The sequence below is a fragment of the Hemibagrus wyckioides genome, linkage group LG22 (assembly GCF_019097595.1).
Source record: "Hemibagrus wyckioides isolate EC202008001 linkage group LG22, SWU_Hwy_1.0, whole genome shotgun sequence".
NCBI classification, from domain to species: domain Eukaryota; kingdom Metazoa; phylum Chordata; class Actinopteri; order Siluriformes; family Bagridae; genus Hemibagrus; species Hemibagrus wyckioides.
The window spans coordinates 17,059,183-17,074,013 of record NC_080731.1 but is presented as its reverse complement, the minus strand read 5'-3'; the positions used below and the strand labels follow the sequence as shown (position 1 = coordinate 17,074,013).

The 14,831-nt window shown below is 37.2% G+C and overlaps 1 protein-coding gene across 1 annotated transcript in view; it reads left to right on the top strand.

The window, feature by feature from the left end:
- Positions 1–13,470, top strand: part of LOC131343797 (deoxynucleoside triphosphate triphosphohydrolase SAMHD1-like) — a 39,726-nt gene extending 26,256 nt beyond the window's left edge. The window contains exons 6-18 of the mRNA XM_058375735.1: positions 9,301–9,359; positions 9,488–9,538; positions 9,713–9,797; positions 9,988–10,088; positions 10,482–10,582; positions 10,671–10,785; positions 10,870–10,961; positions 11,146–11,246; positions 11,418–11,575; positions 12,178–12,222; positions 12,692–12,760; positions 13,105–13,209; positions 13,327–13,470. Of these exons, the coding sequence (XP_058231718.1) occupies positions 9,301–9,359; positions 9,488–9,538; positions 9,713–9,797; positions 9,988–10,088; positions 10,482–10,582; positions 10,671–10,785; positions 10,870–10,961; positions 11,146–11,246; positions 11,418–11,575; positions 12,178–12,222; positions 12,692–12,760; positions 13,105–13,209; positions 13,327–13,455 (1,211 nt within the window). The 3' untranslated portion in view covers positions 13,456–13,470. The remainder of the gene's footprint in view (positions 1–9,300; positions 9,360–9,487; positions 9,539–9,712; positions 9,798–9,987; positions 10,089–10,481; positions 10,583–10,670; positions 10,786–10,869; positions 10,962–11,145; positions 11,247–11,417; positions 11,576–12,177; positions 12,223–12,691; positions 12,761–13,104; positions 13,210–13,326) is intronic.
- The last annotated feature ends 1,361 nt before the right edge of the window (positions 13,471–14,831 follow it).

The window sequence follows — 14,831 nt, the reverse complement described above, 5'->3', positions numbered from 1 at the left end:
GTTGAATACAGAGAATTAGTAATGTGCCTGACTGATGCTCTTAACCAAGCTTTTCCAGTAAGAATAGACATGACTAAAATCTCTATGTGCAGACAAGAAGATGATGAAACAGTCTCCAGATATCTTGCACGATTAACAGAAGTGTTAATCTTCACACAGTGAATCAAACTTCATCACAGTGAAACTTCATCACAGTGGCCTTGAGCGCCCAGCAGACTTGGCCGCAGTGGATATTACACCTTATGAGGCACACTTGAGAAATAGTTTCATGTTTGGATTGAAAGAGGACATTGCAAGAAACATCAAACAAACGTGCATTACTTTGGACACTGGAAAGTTATCTCTGATTGAACAACATGCTGTGCACGCAGAAAAGTTGTGGAATGCTGAAAGACAAAAAGGGAAAGAAAAAAGAACAGAAATGAAACACCGTCTTACTATGGTTCAATTATTTGAGGTTCAAGGAGATGTTTACAGGGGGAGGGGCCGTGGTAGAGGTAGAGGTAGAGGTCGAGGACGGGGCAAGCCTGGATTCCAGACTGGATGTTTCCTGTGTGGAAAAAAGACCACTGGATATGAGACTGTCCGAAGAGACATCGCGGGGGAGAAGAGAACACAGAAACATGAGGTTTGGTTGGGTCAGGGACGGGTGAGCAGCCAGCGAAGGGTAAGTCTGATCTTTTTCGTGCAATGCACTAAAGAAAAGCTTAAGCTAACCATTCCATTTCCACCTGTCGCTAATCCAATGTCTAGCAAAGTATCAGAGGCTGCTATTTCACTTATGAATGAAACTTATGCTAAATATCATGAGCCGGAATTTAAGAAAATGCCTGTGATTACATTACTTGTTGAGCGAATACCGATACAGTTTCTAGTTGACTCAGGAGCAGGGCATTCTGTGATACGATTGTGTGAATTTTCTATTTCACCTAGAATGAGCAATCACTCTCTGTGTACTACAGGAGCATAGGGGATGTCAGTAATTGAGACATTCTCTGTGCCCTTAAAATGTGAGATAGTAACTACACAGAAACAATTTGAATTCTCTTTTTTTAATTTCTGAGTGTTGCCAAATAAATCTGTTGGGTCGAGATTTGATGTGCAAACTAAATTTAAATTTGATCAGCACATCACTAGGCCTTAGGATAGAATGGGGAGATAACTCCTGCTTTGTAAAATATGATCCCAGACCCCTGCTCTATGTGTATGAATGGAAACTGAGTAATTCCTCTCTCACTGATGTTGCACACTCTCTAGGGGAGAAAGCAAAAACTCTCACCTCCTTTTCTCACACAGACTACATAACACCAAAAGCATTGCACTGTACTGTGCACATACACAGATACGAACCACATGAGAGTTATGAGAAAGAATGGTTCAGGAAGTTAGATAGGCCAGACATATTGATATTGAAGCATGTGATATGGAATGAACACAGATGTGCCGTAGAGGTAGATTTATCTCGGGTTTCAGTTCGAGCTGGTCATCCACACCCATTCCAAATGAATCATGGATCTCCACATTTCTCTCTAGCCAAATCTGTCAATGACGAGTGGGAATTTTTGTGAGAATGGATGTTACAGGCTACTCAAAGTTATGATTGGGAACCAACTAAGCAGCCAGCTGTTCTTTACAGCCCAAAATTAAATGCATATAGCACAGCACTAAATTTGCTGGCTAGAGCCGAGAGAGGCGTGGTGATCCTTCCTGATGATGGGACAGATCCCAACCCTTGGTACAAAACCGATTTGGCCCTACCTAAATTGGAACTTTCAGATTTACAACTACGAAAAGTGCCCAAGGAATTGTGGGTGTGTGGAAAATATGATGTAGGTCTGATTAAAAATTGCCCTCCAGTGATCATTACACCAAAATCAGATTATAGGCCAAAGAGAGCTCAATATCCCCTAAAACCAGAAGCTATAGTAGGAATAACACCGGTGTTTAATTCTCTATTAAAATCTGGAGTTAGAGTGCCATGTGAGACGTCTCCTGTGCGAACACCACTCTTCCCAGTAAGAAAAATAAGAGCTCCAGGGGAGCCAGAGGAGTGGAGATTTGTACAAGATTTGAAAGTGGTTAATGATGCTGTGATCCAATGAGCACCTAATGTTCCTAACCCATACACTATCTTGTCCCAAATTCCAGTTGACAGTGTATGGTTCTCTGTTGTTGATATAGCTAATGCATTCTTTAGCGAACCAGTACATCCAGATTGTCAATTTTGGTTTGCATTTTCCTTTAATGGAAAAGTCTATACTTTCACACGCTTATGTCAGGCCTATTGTGAGTCACCTACAATCTATAATGAAGCATTAAAGAACAGTTTAGACACACTGCAGTTAACTGAGAAATCAGTGTTGCTTCAGTATGTAGATGACATTCTTTTGGCCACACTGACTAAAGAGCAGTGTGAAAAAGACACCATTTAATTGCTCTGTCACCTCGCTAAAGAAGGACATAAAGCAAGCCTGTCAAAACTGCAATTTGTACAACAAGAAGTGAAGTTCCTAGGACATTTAATTTCTGCAGAAGGTAAAAGACTTGAGTCGAGTAGAGTGGAAGCAATACAGAAAATTCCCAAACCGGTTACTAAAAAACAGTTAATGTCATTCTTGGGTATGTGTTCATACTGTAGGATGTTCATACCCGATTATGCTGTGTTAGAGGCACCGTTGAGCGCTATTGCTCATGGACAAGGCCTGCAAGCACACAGCAAAGTGACGTGGACTGAGAATGCAAACGCTGCGTTTGAACGACTGAAACAGACATTACAGACGACACCCACATTGGGCATTCCTGACCCGATGAGGCCATTTACACAGACTGTGGACGAAAAAGGGGGGTGCATGACATCTGTTTTAATTCAAGAGCATGGGGGTAGGCTGCGACCAGTGGCTTACTTCTCGGCAAAGTTAGATCCGGTAGTAGCAGGACTTCCTTTAGAGCAGTGGCTGCAGCAGAGAAAGCTGTTAATGCTTCACGAGATATCGTAGGCTACAGCGAATTAACTTTGTTGGTACCACATGCAGTGTCGCAACTGCTTTTAGAACAAAAGATAGCACACATGACAGCCGCTCGGTGGTTGAGATACAACACTGTACTCTTAGAAATGCCGCATGTCACAGTTAAACGGTGCACAACTCTTAACCCTGCCACTCTTCTTCCCACAGAGCAGGATGGAGAGCCTCATGATTGTGTGTGTGTGATTAATGAAGTTTGTAGTCCAAGACCTGATTTACAGGAGATACCGCTGATCAACCCTGATCTGGAACTATTTGTGGACGGATCAGCATCCAGGGGCTCAGAAACAGGTCAAAACTGTGTAGGGTTTGCAGTAGTGACTCAGAATGAAATTCTACTTTCAGGTAAACTTCCGTCTCATTACTCAGCACAGGCAGCGGAACTCACTGCCCTCATAGAGGCCTGTAAATTGGCATAGGGTAAGACTGAATATTTACACTGATAGCAGGTATGCCTTTGGCGTCACGTATGATTTTGGAACATTATGGAAGCATAGGGGTTTTTTGACCTCCTCAGGCAAGCTTATCGCACACCATGGCCTGATAGCTATTGCAGTATGTAAATGTGAAGCACATATGCATTGTAATGACCCTATTTCCACAGGTAATGCTAAAGCTGAAGCAGCAGCAAAACAACCTGAACAGAAGCGAAATACAAATATCATGACCATATAAGTCTCACTGAATTACAGGGTATGGGTGATCGTGAGGAGAAACAATGCTGGGGGCAGTTGGGATGTGTCCAAAAAGAAGGTGTATGGTATGGACCCACAGGAAACAGTGATTACTGAAGAAACTGTTTCCTTTTTATGCTAAATTGACACAAGGTAAAGACCACGTGTCAAAAGGAGGGATGGTAACAGAAATAAGGAAACACTGGCATGTTATAGGCTTTGCTAACTACTCCCAAAGATTTTGTGAACGCTGTGTCATATGTGCAACAAACAACGTTGGGAGAGGCATTCCGATTACTCAGAGCGCACATCCACCACCACAAAGGCCATTTGAACACTTACAAATGGACTTTATTGAGTTAACACCTAGCGAGGGTAAGAAGTATTGTCTGGTTATAGTAGATATGTTCTCTAAATGGGTGGAGGCTTTTCCTACATCTAAGCAGGATGCTAGTGCAGTAGCAAAAGCACTACTCACTGAAATTATTCCACGGTGGGGAATTCCTGAGAGAATTGGTAGTGATAATGGTACCCCATTCGTGAATGAGGCATTACAGAATGTCAGTGAATACTTAGGATTCAACCTGAAACAGCACTGTGCCTATCACCCAGCTAGTGATGGAGCAGTAGAAAGGGAGAATGGCACATTAAAAAATAAATTGGCAAAATGTTGCACTGAGACAGGTTTGCCATGGGTCAAAGCCCTCCCAATAGTGTTGATGTACATGCGAGCACGAGCAAGAGGGAGAGCTAACCTGAGTCCATTTGAAATCCTTTTTGGCAGGCCATTAACTACAGGAGTGGGTTTCCCAGGAAGCCAGAGACACAGTATCGGCAAATGTGAAAATCAAATGTTGAACTATTGTATAAATTTGTCTTCTGTGTTATCTGATATCCACAGGCAGGTGAAGGATGCTCTTCCTAAACCGCACACAGACACCTTGCATGACCTGAAGCCTGGCGAGTGGATTGTGGTGAAAGACTTCAGGAGGAAGAATTGGAAGGCTAAGCGTTGGCTGGGACCATTCCAGATTCTGCTGACTACACCCACTGCTGTGAAAATAGCAGAGACAGCAATGTGGATACACGCCAGTCACTGTAAGCGGGTACCAGTGCCAGATCAGGAACTAGGGGAGAGTAAAGGTTCACCATAACCACCACGTACGGTAGAATTGCTGGTTTCTAGATGAAATCTAGAAAAAATCTCTAATTCCTTCACTTAGCAAGACAATCCTAACAGATAGTGTTCCCGAGCCTCGTGAGGTGGGATGAGTGCGTAAGGGCAGAGCCTGAACTCTGAGCAACAATATACGTCACCAATATAAGGTGAAGTTTCACTTAAAGTTTGGTGTTGTTCGTAGGAATCATCTGAGAGACATGCTAAGAATCCTGCTATTGAGATGAAAAGGTGAAACTCAAAAAGACAACACTCCTGTGCACACGGTTTGGACACCCCAAGTGGTCTAGCATGTGTAAATCCATTTCCTTGAGAAAAGACGAGAGTGCACCTTTACTGAAGCGAGCAAATCAAATAGTAGGTAGGATAATACCTGCAAAGCAAAAATGGAAGGGTTTATATTATCTCTTACATTAGCAGTATGGCTGTGCGTAGAATGGACCAAACCAGAGACTAACATACAGCTAACCGAAGGAAAGAAGGGGACAGTGACTTGCACAACAGTGTATGATAATAAGGGAAATATATGGGAATGGGTTCATTGTCTCTGCAAATACCCATGTGGGCCAAAAGCGTGGCTCTCAGTGTGGTGTAGTACCAGTACATCTTTGACGAGTCACCATCCAGGAGGTTGCTCCTGGAGTAAGAACGGACCGACAGTTAAATTTATTTTAAACAATGTCACTAACTCTGACAGAGGCAAGTTCTGGTGTGCTACTGAGCAGATAGGCACTTATTCCTATGAACATACAGTGGACATTGAAGTGATTAAACCAGCCATGATAGGTAGGATAATAAATGTAGTCGAACCAGCTCTGGCCTGGTCTGGTCTGGTTCTGATTCCCTGGCTTACAAAAAAAGGAAAATTAAAGGGGTTTCTCCTCTCTCAAGAAAAAGCAGAGTAACTATTTTTTAAGTTTTAGTAGATGGAGACATCATTGGAAAGCCAAGGGAAACGATGATGTCTGATGTTAGTCTAAAACTGTCTGTGAAATGCTTAAAGTAAATATGTTAAAATGTCGTATATTTAGTTTGTCCTTAAGGACAAAAAGGAGGGAAATATAGTGGAAATTTTAACAAGTAACATAGATGAATAAGTAACCCTTTAGGAACTTTGGTGTGTGTGTGTGCGTGTGTGTGTGTGTGTGGCAAGGAAGATGTTAACCAGGTGGCTGTCAGTACCAGGAGCGACTCTAGAACATCGTATATCTTGTCTTTCTATATGCTATAGCTCCTTTTATGGAAGTGAGATGTACCATTCTACAGGAGTTTCATGCTGTTGGTTTAGGATGCACCTAAAAGTTCTATATAAGGGGGACCTGTGAAAGTGGGCTTTGCCTCTCCGCTGTGTAATTTTATTGCACTGTGTTTGAGATGCCTTTTGCCACGGAAAAATAAAAATTCCTTTCTTATCCCTTTGCTTTAACTTGCACCATTGTGTCCGTGTGTAATTTGTTAATTATTTCAAGTCAGAGTGCAGACTTGCCACCACAATCTTTAATTGGCAGATAATTCAGTAAATTTGCTCATTTGAGACTTAAAGCATTTTACACCAGAGGCAGATGACAGTTTTCATATTTTATTGTGTATTTTCTTTTAGATTTGCCATTTCTCTGAAAAAAGAGAAAACAAATGTGAACTGAGAAATTATAAGAAAAAGATTTTGTAAATGCTGTGTAATCTTTATGAACATAGACTCATAGGAAGGTGAATCCAATGCTACCCTCTAGAATGACTCTAGAGCAAAGCAACCCTATTGAAAACCTCTGGAATGTTATCAAGAGGAAGATGGATGGTCACAAACCATCAAGCAAAGCTGCGCTGTTTGCTTTTTTGCAAAAAGAGTGGTATAAAGTTCCCCAACAGCAATGTGAAAGACTGGTGGAGAGCATGGAGCCAAAACGCATGCAGATCGGGGTTATTCCACCAAATACTGATTTCTTAATGTTATTTAGCCAAAGCATTAACACAATTTGTTTACAAATAATTTGCATTTTGTTTTATTTGAGTTATTAAAGCTCTGCAAATACTGCATGATCTTGGGTTATTTTGATGTGTTGTCATTTCCTTTAAATATACACTCTAAATAACAATAGTTATATTTTGAATTTAGGAGAAATATTGTCAGCAGTTCACAAAAAATGGATCAATACTGTTCATCTCACCAATACATGCAAGAAAAAAACATAAAAAACTGATTATTTTGCAGTGGTCTCTTATTTTTTTCCAGAGCTGTATGTTTAAGATTAATATTTGTCTATGCCTAAGCTGAACATGAACAATTTATGTAAATTATTCAACATATTAACCTTTTATAATTGTATATTTCCTCTTACATTTCTCTGTAAAGCTTTTGTAAATGTAGTAGAATGTATGTGCTATAAGGAATGCCAAAGTTTAATAGTTCAATATTTATCAAGATAAACACAGCAGGGTTGGGAAGGAAGAGTGAATGCTTACCTGGCTCTAGAATGAAGCAGTTCAGTTACAGAGGGATTTTAGCTATAATGATCTTGGTGAAGTTGTCTTGTATTTTAAGATACATGTGTGTACATATTTATATATGTGCAAGCTGAACATGCTCCATTTGTGTGAATTATACACAATTCACCTTTTTAAATTATTAACCAGAATTTTGTTTCCTTCTCTAATTCACTGAAACCAGGCTTCAGGTTCAGACCAAAATATGGCTACAGGAATGAACGAGGCGAGTTTTTTACTTGCATACCCTGAGTTGTATTAGTAAATGTGACGTTAATACTAGCATTTTACTTTTGTTCTTATCATGTTTGTATTGACAGATTTGATGAAGTGTTTGAATTTATATCCAGAATGAGGCTCTTTTAAAAAATTGAGCTCTTACTTTCATTCTTTTCTGTATTTGAATGAAATAAAGGCTGAACATGCTCAATCTGTGTGAATTATTTAACATTATTAACCTTAATTTTGTTCCCTTCTCTAATCCCCTGAAACAAGGCTTCAGGTTCAGGGCAAAATATGGCTGCAGGAATGAACGAGGTGAGTTCTTGTACTTGCATACATTGTGTTTTTAATATTAATGTGATGTTACAACTAACATTTTTGTTACCATATTTGTGTTGACAGATCTGTTGAAGTGTTTGCATTTATATCCAGAATTAGGTCGTTTTAGAAAACTAAGCTCTTTCTTTCATTTTATTGTGTATTTCCTCTTAGTTTTGCCATTTCTCTGAAATGTGAAATTAAGATAAAATATTGAACTGAAAAATCAAAAGCAAAGTTTTTGAATAAAGCAGTTCCTCAAGGGGGGACAGATGGACAATTTGTCTTGTAGTTTAAGAACAGCTTGCAGATCATTCCATGAACCTGTACCAGAATATAATCCAAAAAAAAAACAGAAAAACAGAACAGAGAGCAATTCTCATATGGGAAAGGATGTAATGATAAGTGACTCAGAAGTTATATGAATACAAGTAATACACAAGTCCTGAAAACTGGGCTTGATTCTATGCCTTCAAGACAGGTGAGTGAATCTAACAACTAAGGTATAGTTCTTAAAATCCATTAAGGGTGCCCTCTGGTGGCATGGTGGTGAAATGTCCCCTAATGACAAGACACTTGGGAAGTGGTCCCTAAAGCCAAACTCTTGGTCTGGGAGCAGGCAGTCTTTGAGATATAAGGTTTAATCAGCAAATAATAAGCAATGTCCTTTGCTGGGATCTAAGGTCTTTTTCTATCCTTTCACATTATAATGAATCTGCATTTGATATTACAATTTTGATCGTCAATCAAGAATTTCTTCTGACATGCTGAAAACACCCACCAAAACACATAATTGTATAATGTTTCACAATAATGATATCATGAGTAATAATACTAGAAACCTTGTTTCTTTTAACAGGGTGTGTCATTTGGCAGGGGAACTCGTAAAAAGTCTGAAAGCTCAAGGACAAGATATTTCTAGTAAAGATATCCTCTGTGTTCAGATTGCAGGACTGTGTGAATATGAGTTCTGAGAAAATGAAACTGAGAGCTAGGGTCAAAATCAGGGTGTACAATATAACAGGAAACATAGCTTGGAATTATCTAATGTAGTGGTGCACAGCAACAGCAGCAGGCAGAACATAGACAAAGACAGAGGCAGGGCTGGCAGTTAAGAAAGCTATTTTTTCTTTAGGTGATGGAAAAGATGGAGGATGGAAGTGCAGAAGGGTCATGGGATGCTGTCTCCAGGGACAGTGGGCTGTGTGGGATATGTTAGGGTGGAGCATGGTAGCAGTCACTGTAGTGGTTCAGGCAGGCAGAATAGAATAGTGTGAATCATCTTCCAACAATGTAAAATTGGAAACTCGTACATAAATATTTTCAGCATTACTTGTGTAATATGTCTATACCTAACTAATGTCATTCTGATAATTAATCAGTAAAATCTACTTTTCAAATGAAGGTCACGGCCCGTTTTCACATTTATTTGAAGAAATCACGATGGAGCTGTCAGAGAAACTGGTAACTAAACAATTTTAAATATAAATTTTCCACCAGGTAAATTTGATTGTTTTATTTAAATAGCTAAGATAAATACAAGACTCAAGAACAACAAGGTTTAACAGAGAGGTATTTCTCTTCTCAACAAGGTTAGGGAAAAAGGGGAAAGTGAAATTACGGAGGCTTTGGGAAATTGGAAGGTGAGGAATTTATGCTTGTAATCAAGTATTCTGTTTTCAGTCTGAAAGTTAAGCCTGTTCATTTAAAGAGATCTGTAATTTATCAGTAACCATAGTTTAATAATAAATATTGATTCATTGATTTATATATATATATTTATATCGTTCTTGTTTTTATTTATTTTTATGGAATAGCATGAAGAACAATCAGGCAAAATGTTTAAACTGCTGATCTCACATGGCATTAAGGATAAGATGTTTGAGGGACATTACAAAGAATGTAATTTAGAAGTTGAAAGAAAAGACAACGACCTCAACCCACCACCTTCAAGCTCTTCTACTGATGTAATACTAACAAAATACACCCCATACACTTACATACACAGTAGTTTAATAATGAATATTGATTCATTGATTTATATTGTTCTTGTTTTTATTTATTTTTATGAAATAGCATCAAGAACAATCAGATGAACAGAGTGTATCGGATGGTATAGGATTTGAACAAAAGGATATTGACTTCATCCTTGAACTTATTGAGGGACCACCACCTTCAAGCTCTTCTACTGAGGTAATAATAACAAAAATACACTAACATACACTTACACATACATATAGCACAATCACAAGAACAGTAAACAGGTTAATAACCCTGCATTAATTTCTGAAAAGAATAAATAAAAACACACATATCTCATTCCTTGTTCTCGCTTGTTTTGAAGTGCCAGTGATTATTACATTAACAATCTTAACAGTGTGGGCATTTTTAGGAAAGTCTCTGTAGATACTTTAAATTCAGTTTAAAAAAAAGTTTCCAAATAGAACTGTTTTAGGAAGTTAATTATCAAATGAACCTTTTTTTCTATGAGTGTATAGACTATAGGTACAAGGATCATTATAGAACAACATTCGCTGTCAATTTCTGTTTCTTTTTTATGATCTGTACATGTTTTGCCTGATACAGTGGCCTTACAGAGGAAGATCAAAGGAACAGTCCTACTTGTATGAAATTGTGGCCAATAAATGCACAGGTATTGATGTTGACAAAATGGATTATATCAGCAGGTGAGTTTGTGAATATTTTGTGTTAATGCCATTCAGTGTAAACTTATTAGTAAAGGTATGATTCTGTTTTTTTTTGTTTTTTTTTTAGGGATTGCCTCCATCTAGGAATGAAAAGCAACTTCTCGCATATGCGCTTTATGATGTTTGCACGAGTTTGCTCCAATGAGGAAGAACAGAAAATGCAGATTTGCATGAGAGACAAGGTAAGCATTAAAGTGTGGGAATCATTTAATGCATAATGACATTTGAAATGAAAACATATTGAATTTCTCTTTTGTTTCTTTCAGGAAGCGATAAACATATACGAGCTCTTCCATAACCGATACATGCTCCACTACACCGTCTGCCATCACAGGGTAAAGGTGGCAATCGAAGCAATGTGAGTTAACTTGGAAAATCAACCCTCATTGACTTTTCATATAAGATTTAGAGAAACATCAGTTGCATTCATACAAATACAGTAGAACATTTTAGCATATTGCCAACAATAGTAGATATTTTTACACTGACACATAAATCAATGTAAAAGCATATATTTACACCTTTTACACTCATCTTTAAAGGATTACTGATGCACTTGTGGCCGCTGAAGGTCACTTTAAACTGGGTGATAAGACGATCTCTGAGGCAGTTTTGCACCTTGAAACCTACGTGAAACTCACAGGTTCACACCTTTGTCTTTCCTAGACCATACTTTTCTCCATTACCAGTCAGCTATTTATATCTTAGTAAACATAAAATAAACCCAAAGACATAATAATATAATCCAATTTTGATTAATTTAATGTTAATACATTGCAGTTTCTGCAAATGGAATTTGTCCTTTTTTCCCCAGATAACATCCTTATGGAAATCATGTGGTCAACAGACGAAAATCTCAAAACTGCACAGGAAATCATTAGGAGAATTCAGGAACGCAAGCTTTACAAGTTTGTTGGTAGTAAAAGATTCCAGACAACGGGGCTAGACCATTTAACAAGAGATCAAGAGAAGGTTAGTCATGTCAGAACTTGAGTTTGACACACCTGATCTAAAGTTTGTTATAAACTGCACTACACCGATTCAAAAACTACTTCTTTTTTGCCAGACCAGAATCAGAGCTAGCTCACACCTGATTAAAGGCAGTGGGACATATGGAAAAACTGCTTATAATATGGTATTAACAAAAGCATTCCAATGCTGTCTCTATAAATACTGTTGTAACTGGAAGTGAGGCAAATGTGTGGAGAGTGTCGCACACATCCAATTTTGATTTATAATTGGAGTAAAAAATTTAATTTAATTTAAGTTAAATGTCCTTATTATTTTGAAATACTTTGTCAATTTCAAGAGTCTTGTTTTATTATAAGTAACATTTTGTTTCATCGGTAAAGAAGGTTTTTTATAATAAAGAGACTGGATAATTGAGAAGCCAAACTGTGAAATGAAGAAGATTAAAAATTAAAAAATCTCAGATGCCTCTAAAGGCAAACTGTTTATCGGGTCGGTTTCATGCAGGTAGAAAAAAATTGCTCCTTTTGGAAAAAGGACAAACAAAAAACAAAATATTTCTTTTTATACTACTTGGTATTTGGTTTGTGTATGTGTGTTAACAGATGGCAGTAAAAGACTGGCTGCAGTATATCAAGACATCAAACAATGTGAGTGGAAATTTGGGGTTTAAGTTGTTTTTAAAAACCCGAAGGAGCACAAAAACCTAAAACCACTGCCTCTTAATTGTTTTACTGATTTTATCCAAGAAAGTAATACATTAGACAATAAATAAATTAGCTCCTTTTTATTTATTAGCTATTGGTTTTTTGTGTGTTTGTGTGTGTGTGTGTGTGTGTGGGTGGGTGGATGTGTGTGCTAAGAATGTCAGTGTTTGGTAAATAGCTGCTCAGAGTTTTGCACGGAGGAGATATTTCAATATAAGTAACTAACAAAGATAATTGGTATGAGTATCTGAAACTATTACTTTTGATTAACTCCATATGCAGAAACAGAGGAAATTAGAAACTGCAAAAAAAAAAAAAAAAAGTTTTCATTGCACGGCATATTCAACACGATAAAAGATATTTAGACATTAGACTGTCCATTAAGTGAAGCTGTGTGTGTGTTTCTCTATAGGCAAGGCTTGTGCAATGGAAGGATTGGATCAACGAGAAGAACTTAAATGGAGAGGATTTTATTGTCAAGGTAAGTGACAGCAATAATATAGAAATATAATATAGTAACATATACTGTATAACCTTTAGAATATTCAGGTATAAGGTTTTTTTTTATTACCTTCAGGAGCCAATTAAGAATCATCCAAATTCAAAGTAAAATTTTATCAGTCACATACACTATCATACACAGTTCGGCAGTGAAATGCCTTTTACGACTGTCTGAGCTATAAAAAATAAATAAATTTAAAACAGCAACAGGTGCATAGAAAAAGTGTGGGCAATAAATATAGAGCATAAATGCATTCAAATAGTCAAATTTCCTTCCTGCTAAATAAATATTTTTGACTGCTTGTCTTCCATCATTCATTACAGTCTGTTGAATTAAATTATGGAAAGAAAGGAGAAAATCCAATCCAAAATCTCAGATTCTACAGGAAAAACGAACCAAACAAATCAGTGAAACTGGATGAAAATGAGGTACACAATTTTACACTGCAGAGTGTACATTTTCATGCACCGATTTCTGCCTGTATATGATAAACGCTACAGACATGGATGTTACAAACCCAGTGCATTAATTTTGTCTCTCTGCAGGTTTCCTACCTGCTGCCCAGAAACTTTTCTGAAACCAGGGTCATGGTTTTCTACAAAGGTTTGGAAGAAGTACCATTAAACCCACCACTCAAATACTTATGGGTATATCTGATGATTAAAGAGAGCTAAGAATCAAGTGAGGACACAAACGAGGAATCAAGTGGAAACGTATAAGTGTGGTAGTAAGTGTGGCCCTTTGAAAATTGGTTGCTGGAAAAAAAATTGAAGGGTCAATTTTCAAATCCCAGATTATTCTAGATTAGCATGCATTATGATGGAATATTTCTTTAAAGCTCATTGTTTAGGCAAATAACTAGGCTGCACCAAAATCAAGAGAAATGTGCACATGCATATGCAAGTTTCTTTAAAATGTATATAGTGTGTGTTGGTTTTACTGGACTGGACATATACAGGGCTGGGTTCTTTGGGGGCTTTTCTTTAACTTTTGATGATGTCGACATTCTAAATTAGCACTGCTATAAAATGTGTAAAGTACCAAAGTCACTTTACACATTTTATAGCAGAATTAGTGTGCTACTTTAAGATAATTACAAGTAAGCATAGAAAACTAAGCATGTTTTTTTTGTTTGTTTGTTTTTTGTTTTGTTTTTCAACTGTATGAATATATTTTTACTTTTATTTTAGGTACTTACTTTTTTTTATCTAAATCTGAATCTCATTGTAATACAGTAATATAATAATGTTTCTTCTGCAGTAGTAGTAATTATAATGTAGTAATAGTTATTACATACTATGGTTTGATCTGGGTTTTTTGGCAGAATTTTAGCAGAAACAAATATATTTGTTCAGTGATTGGCTATGTGATGAAAGAATTGTGTGATTAAAAAAATATCTTAACTTGTATGTCTGTTGTTGCCACTTGTAAGAAAAATACACAATACCACACTGCTCAGAACCAGGACACAACCAAGGATATTAATGGGCTAATATTAGCATGATAAACACTTAAATAAACAGATTTTTTTTTTTTTTTTAAAAAAGGAGAGAGACATTTATATACTATTTATGGAAGTAGTCTCCATTTCCAGTATCAGTGCTTTATAAAAGTCAGTGGTAAAGCTGTAAAGTTATATCATGAAACGTCTTAAGGAGAAAGGACTTTGTGCTTAATTGTTTCTTATTAATATGACGAACTGTGTTCGCGTTGTTTTTTCTTCTTCTTCTTCTGTCCTTAAGAGACTTCAAGAGAGTAGCTTCATGGACATTCCACAACATTAACTATAAATTAAAAAGTAGAATCTGTGTTTCTTTAATAAATAGAACAATTGTTGGTGCTAATAAATTACTAGTATCCATTTAGTGGCAATATTCATGCTTTTATATTATCTGTGCTGATATAAACAATTTATACATTTACATATTGAGAGTGCAGGAACTTTTCTTTTGGTCTCTGAAGGCAGGCATTTTGAAAACTAAGCTCTTGTTTGCTCATGTGTGTTTTCTCTGGAGCTCAAAGAGTGTTGTATCATGCTGTAAATGCATGT